Below are 25,798 nucleotides of genomic sequence, written 5' to 3' on the forward strand. Positions count from 1 at the left end.
TCCAGTGATGAATACAGCTAGCTCCAGTAGTTGACGGTACAGGGGCGGCCTCGAAGTTCTCGTAATTGACTTCGGCATGTATATCCGCGGCCGCCATAGCAGACAGGAAAATTCCAAACCATGTTTTTGCCAGCACCATGGATCATCTACTTATTATGTTTTTTACGTTCATGTCACATAGGGCAAAAATTGCAAAGAACCACGCATAAGCATAGCTACTAGTTGTGATTATCCTACAGTCAAGTAACCATGCATTCATAAAGAACTGATTGGCTGGACGATGGATGATCAAGTGGGCTTGGATAAGCGTTGATTTTACCATGAACATGCAGCTTGCTTGATCGGTCGACCGATCCCCTTGGGCCGGGTTAACAAGTTGTCGCCATTGTCTGCCCGATGGCAAGCAAGAGCTGGAATCAAAGTAAACGACGACTCCACCGATGTAATCGAATCGACTTGAGCGCTTACGTGCCGCTGCATGCAGTAGCCATCCATTGATTATAAGAAGCTTTGACAGTGTGCCATCAGCTCCGCTATTGGTTTGGAAAGAGCTATTGGTTAGCAAAGTCTGAGTGGAGGCATAAAATAATTAGCTCCTTAGTTAGTGCTTGTTGACTTGGATACATCACGTAGGTAATAAATACTGAAGAGATTAATCTGTGAGCTTTTTTTGGATGCTCTATTGGCAATCTTTAGTCCCCATCCATCCAAGGTATTCAAATGCTTGATGTGGCTAGCTTGCATTCTGTGTTATGTCTACTAGGGCTTCAAAAGCTGATAGGAAGTCTATATATCTTGATCGATGGAATAGAACCTTGACTTGTGTAGCTGAAAGATGATTACAAGATGCAACCTCTGATAAGCTCATATAAGCTCGATATATGCCATTTTTTGTTACTTTGTGCTAATCAATGATACAGTGGAATATTGATGTATCTTAATCAATCAAAATGATAAGAATGATTGGCCAAATGAAAGTATTGATATATTTATTTATTTACATATTTACAATTTGGAAGATGCTTTTGAGCCATCCGTTTAACTCTAGAACAAAATAGATTCAATCCTCGTTCGCATATGTGGTGAGCAATCTAAAGAAAAATACAATGGGCAAAAAAGGGACAAATCTTTTGCTAGAGAAGCTCAGCACGCAGTGAGTCGGATGAGACAGTTGAGTAGTTGATATTGGGGGGCGACCTCGAAGTTCTCACCATTGACCTTGACATTTATGCATGAGCACGCGGCTACTTCGCAGAAATGACAACCCATGGAAAAGGAACCAAGGAGACTTGTTAGAATCACATTTGCATGCGGATAAGCGAGACAACTAACACAAGATGAAATTCATATTAGTTGTGCCCAGCTTGCTTGCTTCAGCGTTACCCTTGGTTAAGTAAATGACGAATCACTGAGTCGATTATACTCCCAAGTGAAGTGAACGAGGACCCATAACTCTCAGATGCTTGTTAATACATTCAAACATGCATGCATCAACTGATCCATGGAATACTACTCCTTCGGACCCAAAATATAATACCATTATTGACACTATATATAGGGAGTACTTCAGAAGTTGACATTCACGGGAGTGGATGATGACGATGTTCTTGCGATTTACTTTCACAGTATGTATGCATGTCGTCAAGTTGGACGCTTATCAACATAAAGAAAATAGACATGCTTATGGATCCCAGGGATGCATGTGAGGATAGGGATAATTGGGTTAGACACACGGTTAGCAATGCAGTGCCATGACTAATTAGCATCTCCAATGGATGATGAAAAAATTGATGCCCAAAACCCGATTATAGGGTAGGAGAAAGAAGATCTTTGGGCACCGCAGCTGTTGAACATTAAAACACGATTATAAGGTAGGAGAGAAGATTTTGGACACCGCAGTTGTTGAACATTAAAACCCCGATTATAGGGAAGGAGAAAGAAGATTTTTGGGCACCTGGTGCCATAAAAATGGTCACTTGAACATGATTCATAGCACATTCTGAAATTTCTAACTCTAGTTGAACATGAAACATTTCAACATAATTATATAATATTAGGAAAGACCAGCACTACTATGGACATACTACTAGAGTAGATCATCACAGACCATGATGCCTACGGTACTCGTACAACTCGAAGTCGTCCTCGTTGTCATCGTCGTCATCGAGGTTGCTCGCCTCTGGTGGTCGTCGGAGGGGCCTGCCTCGTGCTCATTGCCAGTAGACAATTTCACGTCCTCCTTACCTCGTAGAAGCCCTCCCTCTTGAGCTCATCAAACATCTCATCGACCTCGTCGACAATTTTTTTTATCCATCTCTCCTTCTTCATGCGCTCCTTGTCCCTCTCGGCAAAGAATGCAAGCTCCGGTTTCATGAGGTCTAGATGCATGATTTTCTTTGGATGCTCTGTACATTGACATCCATTCAACACACACATGCAAGCATCCAATGATGAACACAGCTAGCTCCAGTAGCTGACGGTACAGAGACGACCTCGAAGTTCCCGTAATTGACTTCGGCATGTATATCCGCGGGTGCCATAGCAGATGGAAAAATTCCAAACCACGTTTTTGCCAGCACCATGGATCGTCTACTTGTTCATGTCAGACATGGCAAAAATCCAAGAAAGGGTGCATAAGCGTAGCTACTGGTTGTGCTTATCCTATGGTCAAGTAACCATGCATGCATGAAGAACTGATTAGTTCGATGATGGACGATCAAGTGGGCTTGGATAAGCGCTGATTTTATCATGAGCAGGCAACTTGCTCGATTGGTCGACCGATCCCCTTGGGCCGGCTTAACAAGTGGTCGCTATTGTCTGCCCGATGGCAAGCAAGAGCTGGAATCGAAGTAAACGATAACTCCGCCGATGTAATTGAATGAACTTACTTGAGCGCTTACTTGTCGCTGCATGCAGTAGGCATCCATTGATTATAATTAAGAATCTTTGACAATATGCCATCAGCTCCGCTATTGGTTTGGAAAGAGCTTCCGACCAGGAATATATTGGTGGTATGGACTTGTTAGCGAAGTCGGAGTGGGGCCATAAATTAATTAGCGCCTTAATTAGTGCTTGTGGACTTGGATACATCACGTAGGTAATGAAGAGATACATCACGTAGCCATTACTACCTGTTTCACCATTTGTTTAGGGCGGACTCAATGTATCTGAAGTTGTATGTTCTATAATATTGCATCAATACACCATATAATATATATATATATATATATATATATATATATATATATTATTTGTATATTAAGATATAGTATATCTCTCATTCTTGTTAATTAAGCTTTATATGTGCATTTTTGCTAGGTGACACATCTCCAATATAGTGGACACCATTAATTGCACCGGGGTAACCTTTATGTCGGGGGTGCAACATATGCTCTCTCGTTTTCTTGCAAGGTCGCCTTAACTAGCCTCACCTCCATCTTTCATATCATTGCCTTTATTTTCCATGCGCGTCCCAGCAAGTGACTCCTTCATCACTGGGTAACAATGAATGAAGATATTTAGTATGAGAATTCAGAAGCCCACATTCAGATTTCTTTAAATAGCAAACCTTCTCTTTTCTCCTCCACAAGAAAAGATCTCACGCTTTCCTCATCCTCCCGTCGGCGCCGCCACCGGTCGACCCGATCTCCGATGGCCTTTGGGCCATGGAGGTGCGGAGGACCTCAGCCCCTCGCCGTCGGGAGGGACCCTGTTCTCATTCTTGTTTGGTTCAACTTCTTCGTTGGGGCTGTGTAGCGGTGGCTGATAACCCACAAGTATAGGGGATCAATTGTAGCCTCTTTCGATAAGTAAGAGTGTCGAACCCAACGAGGAGCTAAAGATAGAACAAATATTCCCTCAAGTTCTATCGACCACCGATACAACTCTACGCACGCTTAGCGTTCGCCTTACCTAGAACAACTATGAAATTAGAAGTACTTTGTATGAAACGAGAAAGTTATTTGTCCCTAGACAATCGATAACTAGACCGGTAATCATTATTGCAATTTTATCTGAGGGAGAGGCATAAGCTAACATACTTTCTCTTCTTGGATGAAATGCAGTTATGATTGGAACTCTAGCAAGCATCCACAACTACTAAAGATCATTAAGGTAAAACCCAATCATAGCATTATAAGGCATCAAGTCCTCTTTACTCCCATACGCAAACAACCTACTTACTCGGGCATGTGCTTCTGTTAATCACGCCACCCACCATAAGCAAATCATGAACATATTGCAAACCCTACAGCAGGGATCCCTCACGCTTGCGCGACACGGAGAGCACCATAGGACAGCACCAAAAATAAAACATGCAACTCAAACCAATCACGATCATCAATTAACCCATAGGACAAAACGGACCTACTCAAACATCATAGGATAGCCATACATCATTGGGAAATAATATATAGCATTGAGCATCATATTCAAGTAGAGATTACAACGGGTAAAAGAGGGGTTACACCGCTGCATAGAGGGGGGAAGAGTTGGTGATGACGGCGGTGATAATGATAGTTTGAATACTGTGAATACCAAAAGATGTAAGGTTGATAATGATAGTCCCACATACTTGTGGCACTGCCACCTTGGTCACATAGGTGTCAAACGCATGAAGAAGCTCCATGCAGATGGACTTTTAGAGTCTCTTGATTACAAATCATTTGACACATACGAACCATGCCTCATGGGTAAAATGACCAAGACTCCGTTCTCGGGAACAATGGAGCGAGAAACCAACATATTGGAAATCATACATACTGATGTGTGCGGTCCAATGAGTGTTGAGGCTCGCGGTGGCTATCGTTATGTTCTCACCCTCACTGATGACTTGAGTAGATATGGGTATGTCTACTTAATGAAACACAAGTCTGAGACCTTTGAAAAGTTCAAGGAATTTCAGAGTGAGGTTGAGAATCAACGTGACAGGAAAATCAAGTTCTTGTGATCAGATCGTGGGGGAGAATACTTGAGTCACGAATTTGGCACACACTTAAGAAAATGTGGAATAGTTTCACAACTAACGCCGCCTGGAACACCTCAGCGTAATGGTGTGTCTGAACGTCGTAATCGCATTATTAGATATGGTGCGATCTATGATGTCTCTTACCGATTTACCGCTATCATTTTGGGGCTATGCTTTAGAGACTGCCGCATTCACTTTAAATAGGGCTCCGTCGAAATCTGTTGAGACGACACCGTATGAATTATGGTTTGGGAAGAAACCTAAGCTGTCGTTTCTAAAAGTTTGGGGATGCGATGCTTATGTCAAGAAACTTCAACCTGAAAAACTCGAACCCAAGTCGGAAAAATGCATCTTCATAGGATACCCTAAAGAAACTGTTGGGTATACCTTCTAACTCAGATCCGAAGGCAAGATCTTTGTTGCCAAGAATAGGTCCTTTCTAGAGAAAGAGTTTCTCTGAAGTATTACCTCTTGAACCGGCAAGTGGCGCAGCTCAAGAAAATGTTCCTGAGGTGCCTGCACCGACTAGAGAGGAAGGTGATGATGATGATCATGAAACTTCAGATCAAGTTGCTACTGAGGACACGTTCTGCACCAGAGTGGTACGGCAACCCTGTCTTGGAAATCACGTTGTTAAACAACGGTGAACCTTCGAACTATGAAGAAGTGATGGCGGGCTCGGATTCCGACAAATGGCTGGAAGCCATGAAATCCGAGATAGGATCCATGTATGAAAACGAAGTATGGACTTTGACTGACTTGCCCGTTGATCGGCGAGCCATAGAAAATAAATGGATCTTTAAGAAGAAGACAGACGTGGATGGTAATGTGACCATCTATAAAGCTCGGCTTGTTGCTAAGGGTTATCGACAAGTTCAAGGGGTTGACTACGATGAGACTTTCTCACCCGTAGCGAAGCTGAAGTCCGTCCGAATCATGTTAGCAATTGCCGCATTCTATGATTATGAGATATGGCAAATGGACGTCAAAACGGCATTCCTTAATGGTTTCCTTAAGGAAGAATTGTATATGATTCAGCCGGAAGGTTTTGTCGATCCTAAGAATGCTGACAAGGTGTGCAAGCTCCAACGCTCGATTTATGGGCTGGTGCAAGCATCTCAGAGTTGGAACATTCGCTTTGATGAGATGATCAAAGCGTTTGGGTTTATGCAGACTTATGGAGAAGCCTGCATTTACAAGAAAGTGAGTGGGAGCTCTGTAGCATTTCTCATATTGTATGTGGATGACATACTGTTGATGGGAAATGATATAGAATTCTTGGAAAGCATAAAGGCCTACTTGAACAAGTGTTTTTCAATGAAGGACCTTGGAGAAGCTGCTTATATATTAGGCATCAAGATCTATAGAGATAGATCGAGACGCCTCATTGGTCTTTCACAGAGTACGTACCTTGACAAGATATTGAAGAAGTTCAAAATGGATCAGTCAAAGAAGGGGTTCTTGCCTGTATTGCAAGGTACGAGATTGAGCACGGCTCAATGCCCGACCACGGCAGAAGATAGAGAAAAGATGAGTGTCGTCCCCTATGCCTCGGCCATAGGGTCTATCATGTATGCTATGCTGTGTACCAGACCTGATGTAAACCTTGCCATAAGTTTGGTAGGAAGGTACCAAAGTAATCCCGGCATGGAACACTAGACAGCGGTCAAGAATATCCTGAAGTACCTGAAAAGGACTAAGGAAATGTTTCTCGTTTATGGAGGTGACGAAGAGCTCGTCGTAAAGGGTTACGTCGATGCTAGCTTTGACACAGATCTGGATGACTCTAAGTCACAAACCGGATACCTGTATATTTTGAATGGTGGGGCAGTAAGCTGTGCAGTTGCAAGCAAAGCATTGTGGCGGGATCTACATGTGAAGCGGAGTACATGGCAGCCTCGGAGGCAGCACAAGAAGCAGTCTGGGTGAAGGAGTTCATTACCGACCTAGGAGTCATACCCAATGCGTCGGGCCCGATGACTCTCTTCTGTGACAACACTGGAGCTATTGCCCTTGCCAAGGAGCCCAGGTTTCACAGGAAGACCAGGCATATCAAGCGTCGCTTCAACTCCATTCGTGAAAGTGTTCAAAATGGAGACATAGAGATTTGCAAAGTACATACGGACCTGAATGTAGCAGATCCGTTGACTAAACCTCTCCCTAGAGCAAAACATGATCAACACCAGAACTGCGTGGGTGTTCGATTCATCACAATGAACTAGAATATTGACTCTAGTGCAAGTGGGAGACTGTTGGAAATATGCCCTAGAGGCAATAATAAAATGGTTATTGTTATATTTCTTTGTTCATGATAATTGTCTATTGTTCATGCTATAATTGTGTTATCCGGAAATCGTAATACATGTGTGAATACATAGACCACAACAAGTCCCTAGTGAGCCTCTAGTTGACTAGCTCGTTGATCAAAGGATAGTCATGGTTTCCTGACTATGGACATTAGATGTCATTGATAACGGGATCACATCATTAGGAGAATGATGTGATGGACAAGACCCAATCCTAAGCTTAGCTCAAAGATCGTGTAGTTCGTTTGCTGTAGCTTTTCTGAATGTCAAGTATCATTTCCTTAGACCATGAGATTGTGCAACTCCCGGATACCGTAGGAGTGCCTTGGGTGTGCCAAACGTCACAACGTAACTGGGTGACTATAAAGGTACATTACAGGTATCTCCAAAAGTGTCTGTTGGGTTGGCACGAATCGAGACTAGGATTTGTCACTCCGTATGACGGAGAGGTATCTCTGGCCCACTCGGTAATGCATCATCATAATGAGCTCAAAGTGATCAAGTGATTGATCACGGGATCATGCATTACGGTACGAGTAAAGTGACTTGCCGGTAACGAGACTGAACAAGGTACTGGGATACCGACGATCGAGTCTCGGGCAAGTAACGTACCGATTAACAAAGGGAATTGTATACGGATTGATTGAATCCTCGACATCGTGGTTCATCCGATGAGATCACCGTGGAGCTTGTGGGAGCCAACATGGGTATCCATATCCCGCTGTTGGTTATTGACCGGAGAGGCTTCTCGGTCATGTCTGCATGTCTCCCGAACCCGTAGCGTCTACACACTTAAGGTTCGATGACGCTAGGGTTGTAGAGATATTAGCACACGGTAACCCGAAAGTTGTTCGGAGTCCCGGATGAGATCCCGGACGTCACGAGGAGTTCCGGAATGGTTTGAAGGTAAAGATTTATATATAGGAAGTCTAGTTTCGGCCATCGGGAAGGTTTCGGGGTCACCGGCATTGTACCGGGACCACCGGAAGGGTCCTGGGGGTCCACCGGGTGGGGCCACTTATCCCGGAGGGCCCCATGGGCTGAAGTGGGAGGGGAATCAGCCCCTAGTGGGCTGGTGCGCCCCCCTTGGGCCTCCCCTGCGCCTAGGGTTAGAAACCCTAGGGGTGGGGGCGCCACCCTTGCCTTGGGGGGCAAGGCACCCCCTTGGCCGCCGCCCCCTAGGAGATTGGATCTCCTAGGGCCGGCGCCCCCCCTAGGCACCCTATATATAGTGGGGGGGAGGGAGGGCTGCACACCCAAGCCCCTGGCCTCTCCCTCTCCCTCCCGTGACACTCCTCCGTCTCCCAGCGCTTGGCGAAGCCCTGCCGAGATCACCGTTGCTTCCACCACCACGCCGTCGTGCTGCTAGATCTTCATCAACCTCTCCTTCCCCCTTGCTGGATCAAGAAGGAGGAGACGTCTCCCAATCGTACGTGTGTTGAACGCGGAGGTGCCGTCCGTTCGGCAGTAGGTCATCGGTGATTTGAATCACGTCGAGTACGACTCCATCAACCCCGTTCTCTTGAACGCTTCCGCTCGTGATCTACAAGGGTATGTAGATGCACTCCTCTCTCCCTCGCTGCTAGATGACTCCATAGATTGATCTTGGTGATGCGTAGAAAATTTTAAAATTCTACTACGTTCCCCAACAGTGACATCATGAGCTAGGTCTATGCGTAGTTACTATGCATGAGAAGAACACAAAGTAGTTGTGGGCGTCGATATTGTCAATTTGCTTGCCGTTACTAGTCTTATCTTGATTCGGCGGCATCGTGGGATGAAGTGGCCCGGACCAACCTTACATGTACGCTTACGTGAGACCGGTTCCACCGACTGACATGCACTAGTTGCATAAGGTGGCTGGCGGGTGTCTCTCTCTCCCACTTTAGTCGGATTGGATTCGATGAACAGGGTCCTTATGAAGAGTAAATAGAAATTGGCAATTCACGTTGTGGTTTTGGTGTAGGTAAGAAACGTTCTTGCTAGAAACCTATAGCAGCCACGTAAAAACTTGCAACAACAATTAGAGGACGTCTAACTTGTTTTTGCAGCAAGTTTTTTGTGATGTGATATGGCCAAAGGTCGTGATGAATGATGAATGATATATGTGATGTATGAGATTGATCATGTTCTTGTAATAGGAATCACGACTTGCATGTCGATGAGTATGACAACCGGCAGGAGCCATAGGAGTTGTCTTTATTTATTTATGACCTGTGTGTCAACATAAACGTCATGTAGTTACTTTACTTTATTGCTAAAGCGTTAGCCATAGTAGTAGAAGTAATAGATGACGAGACAACTTCAAGAAGACACGATGATGGAGATCATGATGATGGAGATCATGGTGTCATGCCGGTGACAACGATGATCATGGAGCCCCGAAGATGGAGATGAAAGGAGCAAATGATATTGGCCATATCATGTCACTATTTGATTGCATGTGATGTTTATCATGTTTTACATCTTATTTTCTTGGAACGACGGTAGCTTAAATAAGATGATCCCTCGTAATAATTTCAGGAAAGTGTTCCCCCTAACTGTGCACCGTTGCGAAGGTTCGTTGTTTCGAAGAACCACGTGATGATCGGGTGTGATAGATTCTAACGTTCGAATACAATGGGTGTAAGACAGATTTACACACGCAATACACTTAGGTTGACTTGACGAGCCTAGCATGTACAGACATGGCCTCGGAACACAGAAGACCGAAAGGTCGAGCATGAGTCGTATAGAAGATACGATCAACATGAAGATGTTCACCGATGTTGACTAGTCCGTCTCACGTGATGATCGGACACGGCCTAGTTAACTCGGATCATGTTATACTTAGATGACTGGAGGGATGTCTATCTGAGTGGGAGTTCATTTAATAATTTGATTAGATGAATTTAATTATCATGAACTTAGTCTAAAATCTTTACAATATGTCTTGTAGATCAAATGGCCCACATTGTCCTCAACTTCAACGCGTTCCTAGAGAAAACCAAGCTGAAAGACGATGGCAGCAACTATACGGACTGGGTCGGGAACGTGAGGATCATCCTCATAGCTGCCAAGAAAAGATTATGTCCTAGAAGCACCGCTAGGTAACGCACCCGTCCCACAGAACCAAGACGTTATGAACGCTTGGCAGACACGTGCTGATGATTACTCCCTCGTTCAGTGCGGCATGCTTTACAGCTTAGAACCGGGGCTCCAAAAGCGTTTCGAGAGACACGGAGAATATGAGATGTTCAAAGAGCTGAAAATGGTTTTTCAAGCTCATGCCCGGGTCGAGAGATATGAAGTCTCCGACAAGTTCTTCAGCTGTAAGATGGAGGAAAATAGTTCTGTCAGCGAGCACATACTCAAAATGTCTGGGTTGCATAACCGCTTGACTCAGATGGGAGTTAATCTCCCGGATGACGCGGTCATTGACAGAATCCTTCAGTCGCTTCCACCGAGCTACAAGAGCTTTGTGATGAACTTCAATATGCAGGGGATGGAAAAGACCATTCCTCAAGTATTTGCAATGCTGAAATCAGTAGAGGTAGAAGTCAAAAAGGAACATCAAGTGTTGATGGTGAATAAAACCACTAAGTTCAAGAAAGGCAAGGGTAAGAAGAACTTCAAGAAGGACGGCGAGGGAGTTGCCGCGCCCGGTAAGCAAGCTGCCGGGAAGAAGCCAAAGAATGGACCGAAGCCCGAGACTGAGTATTTTTATTGCAAGGGAAGTGGTCACTGGAAGCGGAACTGCCCCAAATACTTAGCGGACAAAAAGGCCGGCATCACGAAAGGTATATGTGATATACATGTAATTGATGTGTACCTTACCAGTACTCGTAGTAGCTCCTGGGTATTTGATACCGGTGCGGTTGCTCACATTTGTAACTCAAAGCAGGAGCTGCAGAATAAGCGGAGACTGGCGAAGGACGAGGTGACGACGCGCGTTGGGAATGGTTCCAAGGTCGATGTGATCGCCGTCGGCACGCTACCTCTACATTTACCTACGGGATTAGTTTTAAACCTCAATAATTGTTATTTAGTGCCAGCTTTGAGCATGAACATTGTATCAGGATCTCATTTAATTCGAGATGGCTACTCATTTAAATCCGAGAATAATGGTTGTTCTATTTATATGAGAGATATGTTTTATGGTCATGCTCCGATGGTGAATGGTTTATTCTTAATGAATCTCGAGCGTAATGCTACACATATTCATAGTGTGAATACCAAAAGATGTAAGGTTGATAATGATAGTCCCACATACTTGTGGCACTGCCGCCTTGGTCACATAGGTGTCAAACGCATGAAGAAGCTCCATGCAGATAGACTTTTAGAGTCTCTTGATTACAAATCATTTGACACATACGAACCATGCCTCATGGGTAAAATGTCCAAGACTCCGTTCTCGGGAACAATGGAGCGAGAAACCAACTTAGTGGAAATCATACATACTGATGTGTGCGGTCCAATGAGTGTTGAGGCTCGCGGTGGCTATCGTTATGTTCTCACCCTCACTGATGACTTGAGTAGATATGGGTATATCTACTTAATGAAACACAAGTCTGAGACCTTTGAAAAGTTCAAGGAATTTCAGAGTGAGGTTGAGAATCAACGTGATAGGAAAATCAAGTTCTTGCGATCAGATCGTGGGGGAGAATACTTGAGTCACGAATCTGGCACACACTTAAGAAAATGTGGAATAGTTTCACAACTAACGCTGCCTGGAACACCTCAGCGTAATGGTGTGTCTGAACGTCGTAATCGCACTATTAGATATGGTGCGATCTATGATGTCTCTTACCGATTTACCGCTATCATTTTGGGGCTATGCTTTAGAGACTGCCGCATTCACTTTAAATAGGGCTTCGTCGAAATCCGTTGAGACGACACCGTATGAATTATGGTTTGGGAAGAAACCTAAGCTGTCGTTTCTAAAAGTTTGGGGATGCGATGCTTATGTCAAGAAACTTCAACCTGAAAAGCTCGAACCCAAGTCGGAAAAATGCGTCTTCATAGGATACCCTAAAGAAACTGTTGGGTATACCTTCTACCTCAGATCCGAAGGCAAGATCTTTGTTGCCAAGAATAGGTCCTTTCTAGAGAAAGAGTTTCTCTCGAATGAAATAACTGGGAGGAAGGTAGAACTTGATGAAGTATTACCTCTTGAACCGGCAAGTGGCGCAGCTCAAAAAAATGTTCCTGAGGTGCCTGCACCGACTAGAGAGGAAGGTGATGATGATGATCATCAAACTTCAGATCAAGTTGCTACTGAACTTTGTAGGTCCACAAGGACATGTTCCGCACCAGAGTGGTACGGCAACCCTGTCTTGGAAATCACGTTGTTAAACAACGGTGAACCTTCGAACTATGAAGAAGCGATGGCGGGCTCGGATTCCGACAAATGGCTGAAAGCCATGAAATCCGAGATAGGATCCATGTATGAAAACGAAGTATGGACTTTGACTGACTTGCCCGTTGATCAGCGAGCCATAGAAAATAAATGGATCTTTAAGAAGAAGACAGACGTGGATGGTAATGTGACCATCTATAAAGCTCGGCTTGTTGCTAAGGGTTATCGACAAGTTCAAGGGGTTGACTACGATGAGACTTTCTCACCCGTAGCGAAGCTGAAGTCCGTCCGAATCATGTTAGCAATTGCCGCATTCTATGATTATGAGATATGGCAAATGGACGTCAAAACGGCATTCCTTAATGGTTTCCTTAAGGAAGAATTGTATATGATGCAGCCGGAAGGTTTTGTCGATCCTAAGAATGCTGACAAGGTGTGCAAGCTCCAACGCTCGATTTATGGGCTGGTGCAAGCATCTCAGAGTTGGAACATTCGCTTTGATGAGATGATCAAAGCGTTTGGGTTTATGCAGACTTATGGAGAAGCCTGCATTTACAAGAAAGTGAGTGGGATCTCTGTAGCATTTCTCATATTGTATGTGGATGACATACTGTTGATGGGAAATGATATAGAATTCTTGGAAAGCATAAAGGCCTACTTGAACAAGTGTTTTTCAATGAAGGACCTTGGAGAAGCTGCTTATATATTAGGCATCAAGATCTATAGAGATAGATCGAGACGCCTCATTGGTCTTTCACAGAGTACGTACCTTGACAAGATATTGAAGAAGTTCAAAATGGATCAGTCAAAGAAGGGGTTCTTGCCTGTATTGCAAGGTACGAGATTGAGCACGGCTCAATGCCCGACCACGGCAGAAGATAGAGAAAAGATGAGTGTCGTCCCCTATGCCTCGGCCATAGGGTCTATCATGTATGCTATGCTGTGTACCAGACCTGATGTAAACCTTGCCATAAGTTTGGTAGGAAGGTACCAAAGTAATCCTGGCATGGAACACTAGACAGCGGTCAAGAATATCCTGAAGTACCTGAAAAGGACTAAGGAAATGTTTCTCGTTTATGGAGGTGACGAAGAGCTCGTCGTAAAGGGTTACGTCGATGCTAGCTTTGACACAGATCTGGATGACTCTAAGTCACAAACCGGATACCTGTATATTTTGAATGGTGGGGCAGTAAGCTGTGCAGTTGCAAGCAAAGCGTTGTGGCGGGATCTACATGTGAAGCGGAGTACATGGCAGCCTCGGAGGCAGCACAAGAAGCAGTCTGGGTGAAGGAGTTCATTACCGACCTAGGAGTCATACCCAATGCGTCGGGCCCGATGACTCTCTTCTGTGACAACACTGGAGCTATTGCCCTTGCCAAGGAGCCCAGGTTTCATAGGAAGACCAGGCATATCAAGCGTCGCTTTAACTCCATTCGTGAAAGTGTTCAAAATGGAGACATAGAGATTTGCAAAGTACATACGGACCTGAATGTAGCAGATCCGTTGACTAAACCTCTCCCTAGAGCAAAACATGATCAACACCAGAACTGCGTGGGTGTTCGATTCATCACAATGAACTAGAATATTGACTCTAGTGCAAGTGGGAGACTGTTGGAAATATGCCCTAGAGGCAATAATAAAATGGTTATTGTTATATTTCTTTGTTCATGATAATTGTCTATTGTTCATGCTATAATTGTGTTATCCGGAAATCGTAATACATGTGTGAATACATAGACCACAACAAGTCCCTAGTGAGCCTCTAGTTGACTAGCTCGTTGATCAAAGGATAGTCATGGTTTCCTGACTATGGACATTAGATGTCATTGATAACGGGATCACATCATTAGGAGAATGATGTGATGGACAAGACCCAATCCTAAGCTTAGCTCAAAGATCGTGTAGTTCGTTTGCTGTAGCTTTTCTGAATGTCAAGTATCATTTCCTTAGACCATGAGATTGTGCAACTCCCGGATACCGTAGGAGTGCCTTGGGTGTGCCAAACGTCACAACGTAACTGGGTGACTATAAAGGTACATTACAGGTATCTCCAAAAGTGTTTGTTGGGTTGGCACGAATCGAGACTGGGATTTGTCACTCCGTATGACGGAGAGGTATCTCTGGCCCACTCGGTAATGCATCATCATAATGAGCTCAAAGTGATCAAGTGATTGATCACGGGATCATGCATTACGGTACGAGTAAAGTGACTTGCCGGTAACGAGACTAAACAAGATATTGGGATACCGACGATCGAGTCTCGGGCAAGTAACGTACCGATTCACAAAGGGAATTGTATACAGATTGATTGAATCCTCGACATCGTGGTTCATCTGATGAGATCATCGTGGAGCTTGTGGGAGCCAACATGGGTATCCATATCCCGCTGTTGGTTATTGACCGGAGAGGCTTCTCGGTCATGTCTGCATGTCTCCCGAACCCGTAGCGTCTACACACTTAAGGTTCGATGACGCTAGGGTTGTAGAGATATTAGCACATGGTAACCCGAAAGTTGTTCGGAGTCCCGGATGAGATCCCGGACGTCACGAGGAGCTCCAGAATGGTTTGAAGGTAAAGATTTATATATAGGAAGTCCAGTTTCGGCCATCGGGAAGGTTTCGGGGTCACCGGTATTGTATCGGGACCACCAGAAGGGTCCTGGGGGTCCACCGGGTGGGGCCACCTATCCCGGAGGGCCCCATGGGCTGAAGTGGGAGGGGAATCAGCCCCTAGTGGGCTGGTACGCCCCCCTTGGGCCTCCCCTGCGCCTAGGGTTAGAAACCCTAGGGGTGGGGGCGCCACCCTTGCCTTGGGGGGCAAGGCACCCCCTTGGCCGCCGCCCCCCTAGGAGATTGGATCTCCTAGGGCCGGCGCCCCCCCTAGGCACCCTATATATAGTGGGTGGGAGGGAGGGCTGCACACCCAAGCCCCTGGCCTCTCCCTCTCCCTCCCGTGACACTCCTCCGTCTCCCAGCGCTTGGCGAAGCCCTGCCGAGATCACCGTTGCTTCCACCACAACGCCGTCGTGCTGCTAGATCTTCATCAACCTCTCCTTCCCCCTTGTTGGATCAAGAAGGAGGAGACGTCTCCCAACCGTACGTGTGTTGAACGCGGAGGTGCCGTCCGTTCGGCAGTAGGTCATCGGTGATTTGAATCACGTCGAGTACGACTCCATCAACCCCGTTCTCTTGAACGCTTCCGCTCGTGATCTACAAGGGTATGTAGATGCACTCCCCTCTCCCTCGTTGCTAGATGACTCCATAGATTGATCTTGGTGATGCGTAGAAAATTTTAAAATTCTGCTACGTTCCCCAACAGGGCGCGCCAAGGGGGGAGTCCTACTTGGACTCCCGGTCCAAGTAGGATTTGGCCCCCTCCTTTCCTTTCCGAAGAAGGGGGGAAAGGGAAAGAGATGGAGGAGAAGAAGGAAAGCCCCCCCCCCAACCCTAGTCCAATTCGGTTTGGGCTTGGGGGGGGGGGGCTCCACCTGGCCGCTGCCTCCTCTCTCCACTAGGGCCCATGAAGGCCCATTAACCCCCCGGGGGTTCCGGTAACCTCCCGGTACTCCGGAAAATGTCCGAACTTTTCCGAAACCATTCCGGTGTCCAAACATAACCTTTCAATATATCAATCTTTACGTCTCGACCATTTCGAGACTCCTCGTTGTTGGAAATATGCCCTAGAGGCAATAATAAAGTGGTTATTATTATATTTCCTTGTTCGTGATAATTGTCTATTGTTCATGCTATAATTGTATTAACCGGAAATCATAATACATGTGTGAATACATAGACCACAACATGTCCCTAGTGAGCCTCTAGTTGACTAGCTCCTTGATCAATAGATGGTTGTGGTTTCCTAACCATGGACATTGGATGTCGTTGATAATGGGATCACATCATTAGGAGAATGATGTGATGGACAAGACCCAATCCTAAGCATAGCACAAGATCGTGTAGTTCATTTGCTAGAGCTTTTCTAATGTCAAGTATCGTTTCCTTAGACCACGAGATTGTGCAACTCCTGGATACCGTAGGAGTGCTTTGGGTGTATCAAACGTCACAACGTAACTGGGTGACTATAAAGGTGCACTACAGGTATCTCCGAAAGTGTCTGTTGGGTTGGCACGAATCAAGACTTGGATTTGTCACTCCGCATGACGAAGAGGTATCTCTGGGCCCACTCGGTAATGCATCATCATAACGAGCTCAATGTGACTAAGGAGTTGGCCATGGGATCATGCGTTACGGAACGAGTAAAGAGACTTGCTGGTAACAAGATTGAACGAGGTATGAGGATACCGACAATTGAATCTTGGGTAAGTAACATACCGCTCACATACCGATGTGACCGGTAGTTGGCTTGACGAGACTCCTAGCTTCTTGGTGTCCATCCTTCTTGGTGTGCAGAACCATGTGCTACTTTAGTGTTTGTGCCTAAGATCTAGTGTTCACGAACCCCAACCTCCGATTTGCCGAACCCTGATCTCTGATTTGCCGAACCCGACCTTCGATTCGCCGAGCCCCAATCTCTGATTTGAGATCTGCCGAACCTGACCTTTGATTCGCCAAACCCCGATCTCTGATTTGCCAAACGCGACCTTTGATTTGCCGAACCCCAATCTCTGGTTTGCCGAACCCATTCTCTGATTCGTGAATCAGAGATGTACAACGCCTATTGAACCCGATACGGGCTGAGGTAGCGAATCGTGAAGCCGAATAGCAAATCGCAAATGAGGTAACAATACGCTAATGCATTTGGCTTAATTTTAAAGCATACCATTTCCTTCTGTCGTCTGGATGATTAAAAGTTGCCCCCCGCCCCCCTTTTTTTTAGAACAAAGCACTGTTCTGTTGGCAAGGCGCGCAGATGCGCAGCCAGTCCAACCACATTCGAGTCTCGGCTCGCACGCATGGTGCTTAAGGTTGCCTCTTCTATTAAAAAATGCTTCCAAGGACTAGTCCTGGCTGGTCCCTTTTTCTTTAAAGCTGCCCCTTTTCATAACAAACTCGGCTTTGCATTCTTGACCAGATTGACCTTGCATCACAGTTTGCATATTTCATACGGAAATAATTTGTGGCATTAATTGTGCTAAAACTTGCTGCCAATACAATTGGAAGAAATGTACTAAGATATGTTAACAGACCCTTGCCAAATAAAACAAAAAAACCTTATCTTGTTCAGTGCTTCCAAATTTTGAGCTATAAAACTGGTCAAGCTTTTATTCTAAAGCAAAGCAATCCATATTCATGTGCTTATGCAGGAGAGCTAGAGGAAACCATGGCGGAGCTTGAGGAAAGTCGACGGAAGTTGGTTATTCTCCAGTTGCAGAGGCATGGAAGTTCGCTAATGAACATGTCTGGTCCAAACGCTGTGAATGGTGTTGTTTCGGCTGATAAATCTTCAGATGAAAACATAGGCTGGGGAGATCTTAAAGATGCTGTTGAAGAAGCTAAGGTATTTTTAACCAGACCGAATTCCATTGCATATATGCTTTTTATATGCCTTATCTGCTCAGCATTCATCTTATAGTATAATTTGTCCAATGGAGGGCAGACCCTTGCAGGAAACCGCCTGCTTGAACTCCATGAGACTCAAGAGGATAATCTACTACTGTCTAACCAGTTAGAAGATCTGCAGGTTGGCACCTTCTTTGTAATGGATGGCTGACATATTTGTTGTACTTTCAAGTTGTATCCTGGGTCTTCTTATTCCTATAATTTGCATTCTGGTGCTATGTGTGCAGGCTCAATTAAAAGATGATAACTACATTTTCACATCAAAACCATATATGATTCTTAGCGATCAGTTACATCATCTGAATGCTGAGATAGAACGATACAAGGGTTTGGTTGAAGTATTACAGGTAATATGATTTTCCTCTGTTGTGCTGTTGTTTTGCAAGGTATTTTGTCTTGACCAGCTTTTCCTTTCTTCGACTTTAGAATGATAAGAACCAGTTCTTGCAAAGGGAGAAAGAAATGTGTGCAAAAGGAGAATCTGGCGACAATATTAAACAATCCATTACCGCTTATGAGGCCAAAATCGAAGAACTGGAACATCAGATTCTGAAATCCATTGCTGAGAAGAATGATCTTGAGATCAAAGTTGAGGAATCATTGCAAGATTCAGGTATTGAGGCCTGACTTAGTGGCTTGCTAAATCGAGATCTGGGTTTACCGTTTACCTCCTTCTGCAGTGTAATATATACTTTGTTCTCAATTCCACCACTGTCTAGGTAAAAAAGACTTCAAGGATGAGATTCATGTCATGGCTGCAGCACTCTCTAAAGAGATGGAAATGATGGAGAATCAATTGAATAGATCAAAGGATGCGGCTTCTGAAGCACTTGCATTACGTGAAGAAGCTGAATCGTTGAGAACCTTGTTAGCTAAGAAGGTATGTCATTGATCTGGATCTATTGATGTTTCCAAACTGGATCTCAGTTTGCATCTGTTGCCATGTCTGTGAATGTCACTGAAACTTAACATGTTTGTACTTGGAAGTGAGATTGCCACACAGTGTGTAATGAAAAATAGATCATTTATGTTTCCTCATCGTGATTCCTGTACACATTTACTCACTTTGCATTGATTTTATCTGATAGGATATTTTCTGCATTCATATATCTGACATACAGATTAAGTACAAAGAGCAAGCACCACATACCTGAACTAGTCCATTCTTACCGTGTCATGAACTGAGTTGAACAAGGGGTTGGGAATAAGATGGATTAAGGTAGAATGACATTAGATTGAAGGGGTTACCAGTTGGGGTAGTAACACTAGAATAGCTGGTCAAGGGAAGTTTGTTTACTGATCGCCTTCTACAAAGAAGCAAAGTCATCACTTAAATAGTCGACTGCTAGCACATAACCAACTCAATTTAAACCAACCAAATCTAAAATATAGGATGTTCTAACAGATGAACATATGTGACTTTTTTGAGAAGTTTTCCAGATGCACAAGTATCTAAAACCTAGCTCAAGCCCACCTCTGTATGTACGTTACTTTTCCCAATATAGTATGCAGAAGTGTTTATGTTTGTCATTCAAAATATATTTGTCATAAAATTTATTCTATGCCATTTTTCTGAATGTTTTATCTCTAAAGTATACGAAAAGTCATAGTTAATTAGGTGTATCAGAGACCGTGTCTGATCTCCAAAATGAGAAGTGAAGAGAAAGGTTATATTATCTTCAGGCTATCTCTGCTTTATTAAAGCTGGGTGATTATCTACAAAAAACAGGATCAACTCAATACTAGGGTATACTCATGTGTACTTTGATGTTGTTATATGCTTGCATTGTTACATGTTTTTAGGATCATTGTTAGATCTTCAAACAATATTATTCACAAACTATTTCCGTAGAGTTTTATCTTCAGAACTATACCTGAAAATTGTGAATAGACCTCTAGCATAATCGAAACATCTGACGGAAGTATCTCCAATTTTCAGATCAGTGAGCAGAAGGAAATATCTGATAGATACAACGCACAAGTCTCTGAGATCAAGTCCCTCAAAGAATTGGTAAATTGGTATGGTATCATGAAAAGATCTCGTCTTCTAATTGTGCTGACAGCCTGAGATATATTTGCGTTATCTGAAAATGGTTGCTTTTCCCTCCACCATGGTTCTCTCAGCTCGGAGAAATTTTCGAGTTATTACACAAGCAATTATATCTGATTTGTTATTACTTATTAGCGTAGACTCACCCCATAGATGGCCAAAGGAGCAACTTGGAGAGCAAGTAGCTTGGGCCTTAAGCCAATTATATATAAAGAAATATAAAATTAGTTACGTTAGGGTGAGATATGATCAAATAAGGTTAGATCTGTCAAGATTAGTCTATATGCCCGTTAGGCTACATGCTACTTGTGAAGATTTAGTCCTTGCTCTATAACAAAGCCATTCTTTAAAAAGAGACAGCATGCACCATTAGGTTATCTCTACTTGTCATTAAATAAGGTCAGATCTGTCAAGATTAGACCTTGCTGGATACTCCCTCCGTTCCAAATTACTCGTCGTGGTTTTAGTTCAAATTTGAACTAAAATCACGACGAGTAATTTGGAACGGAGGGAGTACCTGGTTTCTGAAAATATATTATGAATTAAGAGTTAGTTCTTAGTCTTTCAAGCATTGGTGTATATTCAGCTTTTGCAACTAGGTACCTGAAATTGTTGTTATTTTCCAACTGTGGGCAAATAAACATCTGGTAGTGAATATGCAACTAACAGTATGTGCCCTTAAATTTTAAACATTTGTGGGCAAACAAACATCTGGTAGTGAATATGCAACTAAGAGAGGTTACATATACGAGCATAAATACAAAAATCTTCCATTTTCTTAAGAAAAATAAGGAAGTATTGCCCTTCAATGGTCCGAAGCCAAGCTATTGGAATTTTGCACTGTGTCTCGATTGCCATTCATGTTTTCTGAATGAAATTTCAACAGATTGAGACGTTGGAAAAGGAAAATCAGGAGTTGGAATTAATTGTGGATATGTATGGGAAAGAATGTTCTGAGTCGAGGTATGACTTGATTGTTATCGTTATCACTTATCAGTTGTGTTGATTTTTTGTGACTGACTTATGCTGTTCTCTTAGATGATCACGTAGTCGACCAGATTCTTGAAAGTCTCTGTTAGAAAATGTTTCTACTTACTTGGCATTTGCAGTTTACCACACCTTGGGAACAAGAGATAAAGTTGACACATCCCTTTATGATTCTTAAAGTTCTACTATCATTCAATGCATTTTTTTCTTCTGAATAAACATGTTCTACTGTATGCCTAAAAGAAGTCCATCTTTACTCTAATCCTCAATTTCAGCTATATACTTTACATATGAAAATTTGCGTTCAGGTTAAATCTATCAAGTTGTTAAAACATGTGATTGTTAAGCTTCATACACTAGCCAACGCAACCAGAAGTCTAAACTGATGGAAAGGGCTAAGCAATCCACATATACACTTCAACAGTGATGAGAGTGTTAATTTTTTTTTTTGAGAAAACGCAAAGTGATTTTTGTGTTTCATTGCATTTAAAAGGTGAGAGAGTACATGTCTCCTAGGAGGTTATATTTACAGAGTCCTAGCGCCTCCGATCAGTGGACATCCCAGGAGGCGGGCAAGACTACTCGCAGCCCCTGTGCCCCAGCTTGTGCCCAACATTTGGCCTCGTCTTTAATCCTATCAACTAGCGCATCTATCGATGGTCTTGCATTGTCGAAGATGCATTCGTCCCTCTGTTTCCAGATCATCCAGGCGACGAGCAGTGTGATCGATTGCAGAGCTTTGCGTAGTGTAGGAGGGGTTTGCGCCTTCGCCTGCAGCCACCAGTCCATCAAGGTGGTTTCATTGGCAGGCGTTTGGGCCGGGATGTACGCCCAGTCCTAAAAGAAGTCCATTTCCTAACAGAGACTTTGGATGCAATCTGCTAACACTAGCTGACATAGGTGTTATGTGACATTTGTAAATGCCGAAAGAAAAATATACTAGTTTAGATCGCTGAAAATAAAATATCAAAACGGCAAGGAATAAAGATCATAGTTCATATAGGCTAAGAACTCAAAAAAAAGTTGGTTACCTCTACGCTTTCCTCCATTACCAAATGCCCATTGATTTCCCCTGTGAAAACAATCCATAGAATGATTGTCAATTCACAGCTTTCATCAATTTTGCATACTAATATATTTTTGCTTCATTTGTTAGATTCTTATTTTACTCTGTGAATCTAGGACAATTACAGAGATCAAGGAATCAGAAAATCGAGCTCGCAAGCAGGCTGAATATTTGAGAACTAGTCTAGAGGAGCACAGTCTTGAGCTTCGTGTAAAAGCTGCAAATGAAACCGAAACTGCATGCCAGCGAAGGCTTTGCATTGCTGAAGCAGAACTGGAAGAGTTAAGGACCAATGTAGATGCATCTGAAAGGTCAGTTATCTTCTCCTAATGCCAATTCGATATGTGTTCTCCAGTTTACTGGCACTGAAATAGTTCTCCAGTTTACTTGGATTGCTATTTCAAACGAGTTTTCCATTGAGGGGATCAGGATCTTAATTATTGCAGTTGTTTCATCCTGGTTGCTGCTATTAATGACGTGAAAAATGTTGAGTGTGTTAAATACATACTTTCTCCGTCCGGAATTAGTTGATGTTGTTCAAATGGATGTATCTAGCATGGAAATACGTCTAGATACACCCGTTTGAGCGTCAATTAATAACATATGGAGTAGTATTTAATAACGGTTAACATAGTCCTTTATAGGTTTCAAAACCGCCCATTTTGCCGCTCAATGGCCAATAAACTCCCCCAACCCCCCCCCCCCCCCCCCCCCCTTCTTGATCACAACTTCCATTGGAAATCCGAGCATATACACCTTGTTCCTAAATTCTTAATAAACTCATAGGCTCAAAATGCACAAACAAACTGGACTTTTTTTTTTTGCAGCCGTTAACCAGCCCAGGTGAAATCAGAACTGGCTAGGTTCCAGTTTAACTCCTCCAACTGGTTCCTGCACCAGCTAGTAATACATATATTTTGTGCCTTACTGTCCTGTTTGGCCAACTAGGTTAAAACCTAATTCGAACTCAATAATCCTAAAAAGATCTATATTTAGGAACAGAGGGAGTATTATCCAACTAATTCTAGTGATCAGTAGTTTAAACGAGCTTTTATATTTTCCTACAGCTGGGACTATATGTTATGTTTGTGAACCAGTAGATATTTTATTGTTCAATGAGGACTTGGTATTCTGTATCATCTCCGCAGCTTCATCCCTTGTGTGATCTGTTGTGCAGAGGTGTTCTGGAACTCAAGGAGGCAATAAGAATTAAAGAAGCGGAAGGAGATGCTTATATCTCTGAAATTGAGGTTAGCTCATTTTTAGTTTTCTTATCAGCAGTGTTGTTTTTGTTTGTGTGTGAGAGTGTGTTTGAAAGCAAATGATGCTGTCACTGCAGACAATTGGTCAAGCATATGAAGACATGCAGACACAAAACCAGCATCTTCTTCAACAGGTTGCCGACAGAGATGATTTTAACATAAAGGTGCGTATCTGATACCATGGTAGCTCTTTGCTGCCAGCTTGCTGTACTTTCTGTGATGGAATCCATGCTTTTGCCTCGCCGGTGTTTCCCCTATGCCGGCGGCATAGCACACTCCCCTCAGTATAGCAACACACCACTAGGATCCTGTTACATGCTCCATGTGTACAAGCATGGTGGCAACTGCGGCTGTTGGGCTAGGTGGCCTGGTGTATTTCTCTTTTCCATTTTCCATCTCTATCTGTTGCTGCTACTTGTTGATTCATATAGTGTGGCCTTGCAGCATGTCTCTGGCTAGCACCTAGATGCTGGGGCAGTAGTCCAGTGCATTACCTTGCCTTACCATGCACTTCAACCTCACATCATTTATACTCTCTTGCATTGCCAGAAGATATGTTGTTTGCTTTTCTTACTTGCTTCTCATCTAACAGCTAGTATCAGATAGCGTGAAGACAAAGCAAGCCTCTGCTTCCCTTCTCTCTGAAAAGCATTTGTTACAGAAGCAACTCCATCAGGTTAACAATTCACTGGAGTCATCTAAACAAAAACTCGCCCGTGGTGAAGAGCAGGTAATCTCTGACTCATGCCCTATGTGTTCTTCAATAGTTCAATTTGCTTCTGCCAACAGTATTTGAAGATCACGTCAAAGCGAATATTGTATTAAAATAATATATTTTGTGTGTGTCTGTGTTTACCACTGAGCTGGTTTTGAAGTGTCTTTATTTGAATAAACCTTACAGATGAAAGCCTATGTCGCACAAGCTATAAAAACTTCTTCAGAGAACAGGCATCATGCAATTACCATTGAAAAGACTCTGCTGGAGGTATCTGAAGCAGAGAAGGAGCTCAAGTGGCTTCGGTCCGCCGTTGGATCTTCTGCGAAAGAATATGAGCAAATCCAGAAAAAAATAGCTGAGCTCAGAACGGAGTTGGAGCGTGAGAGGTTAGGCTTGCTGGTGTGGTGTTAATTTTTGATTCCAAGTTGGTCTTGCTGTTCTGCTACCAGGGCTTGTTACATTCTTTTGCTATCTTATAGAGGCGAGAAGAGAAAGCTCGAGGAAGAATACGAGTTGGTGAAGAATGAAGTCATGGAGCTGACCTCCGAGAACGAAGAGGCTACTATCCAGAAGCTCCAGGACGAGATAAAAGACTGCAAGGCTATTCTCAAGTTTGGCGTGTGCTTTGACCGGCCCAAAGAGGTAACTACTGTCGATTGAATCACACAGCTTATGTTTGACTGGTCCGGATTTGTGCCCGACTTGAGACTTTAGCAGCTGAGATCCACATTCATTTGTGTTCACATGTCACCGAAGTTTCAGTTTCTCCGTGGTAAGATCTTAAAAGTTGTGAGCGCCTGCTGCTGATGTTCCTTTGTTGGTTGTTGGCAGGTTGTGATCACCAAATGCTTCCATCTGTTCTGCTCGACATGTATCCAGAGGAACCTCGAGCTACGGCACCGGAAGTGCCCGGGCTGCGGCACCCCTTTCGGGCAAAATGATGTGCGAGAGGTGAAGATCTGAAGTCTCAGCGAGGCTGGCTTGGATGACCTGGTAGTAGTTGGTACCCTTGGACAGCAGATAGCACCAACCTGCTCTGCGTGCTTGTCTCTTGTAGATATGTAATAGTTTCCGGTTTTCTCATGGGGGCGCTTAGATCCAGCAAAGAAGTAAAAATATAACCCTTTTAGATAGCGCGCGAACATGCTCCAGCGGATTGGATGTGCGCAATGGCCGCCCAACCGTTGATCCACCGCGAAAAACCAGCTGCCTGCTATGGAGATGTTGTCTCTGCTGATATCACTGCAACTTGGTGATGTGCGCCCGTGTCGTATCGATGTTGAAAAATACTGAAGTCTAGAAGAAGTTTATTGTAACTTTATTGCTTGTGTGATTTTTGTTTGTCCGATGATCTCTTCCCAGCGAGTCCGAGTGGGTTAGATTCGCCACTCTTGACCTGCCTCTAGTCAAGGCCATTGCAATGATGGTTCGAAGTGAGTTAGGAGTAAATAAGAAATGAATAGAAGGTGAAGATTATTTCTGCCTTCAAAAAGGTTCGCCCGCTAGGATATGATGAACAGGGGATAAGCAACACTTGTTTCTGCAAAGCTGCTCTTGCTGAAGTTGAGAGGCTCATGTCCTGCTGC

The 25,798-nt window shown here is 43.8% G+C and overlaps 1 protein-coding gene across 1 annotated transcript; it reads left to right on the forward strand.

Annotated features, from left to right (window-relative positions):
- Positions 1-17,842: 17,842 nt before the first annotated feature.
- LOC125549191 (E3 ubiquitin-protein ligase BRE1-like 2) lies at positions 17,843-25,472 on the forward strand. Its single transcript, XM_087517141.1, has 14 exons — positions 17,843-18,067; positions 18,167-18,250; positions 18,357-18,476; positions 18,556-18,742; positions 18,849-19,009; positions 20,069-20,140; positions 21,066-21,142; positions 22,349-22,543; positions 23,410-23,482; positions 23,572-23,658; positions 24,087-24,224; positions 24,396-24,598; positions 24,692-24,854; positions 25,044-25,472. The coding sequence occupies exons 1-14, from the start codon at positions 17,891-17,893 to the stop codon at positions 25,173-25,175; spliced, it is 1,869 nt and encodes a 622-aa protein (XP_087373267.1). The 5' UTR covers positions 17,843-17,890; the 3' UTR covers positions 25,176-25,472.
- The last annotated feature ends 326 nt before the right edge of the window (positions 25,473-25,798 follow it).

The sequence above is a fragment of the Triticum urartu genome, chromosome 3A, assembly GCF_056163025.1.
Source record: "Triticum urartu cultivar PI428250 chromosome 3A, HENAU_Tu73, whole genome shotgun sequence".
Classification (NCBI taxonomy): domain Eukaryota; kingdom Viridiplantae; phylum Streptophyta; class Magnoliopsida; order Poales; family Poaceae; genus Triticum; species Triticum urartu.

Excerpts from the sequence above, each read along its gene's own strand:
- LOC125549191 (XM_087517141.1), top strand. The coding sequence starts at position 17,891 with ATGGCGGAGCTTGAGGAAAGTCGACGGAAGTTGGTTATTCTCCAGTTG. Across the intron at positions 22,544-23,409 it reads AATGTAGATGCATCTGAAAG|AGGTGTTCTGGAACTCAAGG; the intron begins GTCAGTTATCTT and ends TCTGTTGTGCAG. Across the intron at positions 24,855-25,043 it reads GCTTTGACCGGCCCAAAGAG|GTTGTGATCACCAAATGCTT; the intron begins GTAACTACTGTC and ends GGTTGTTGGCAG.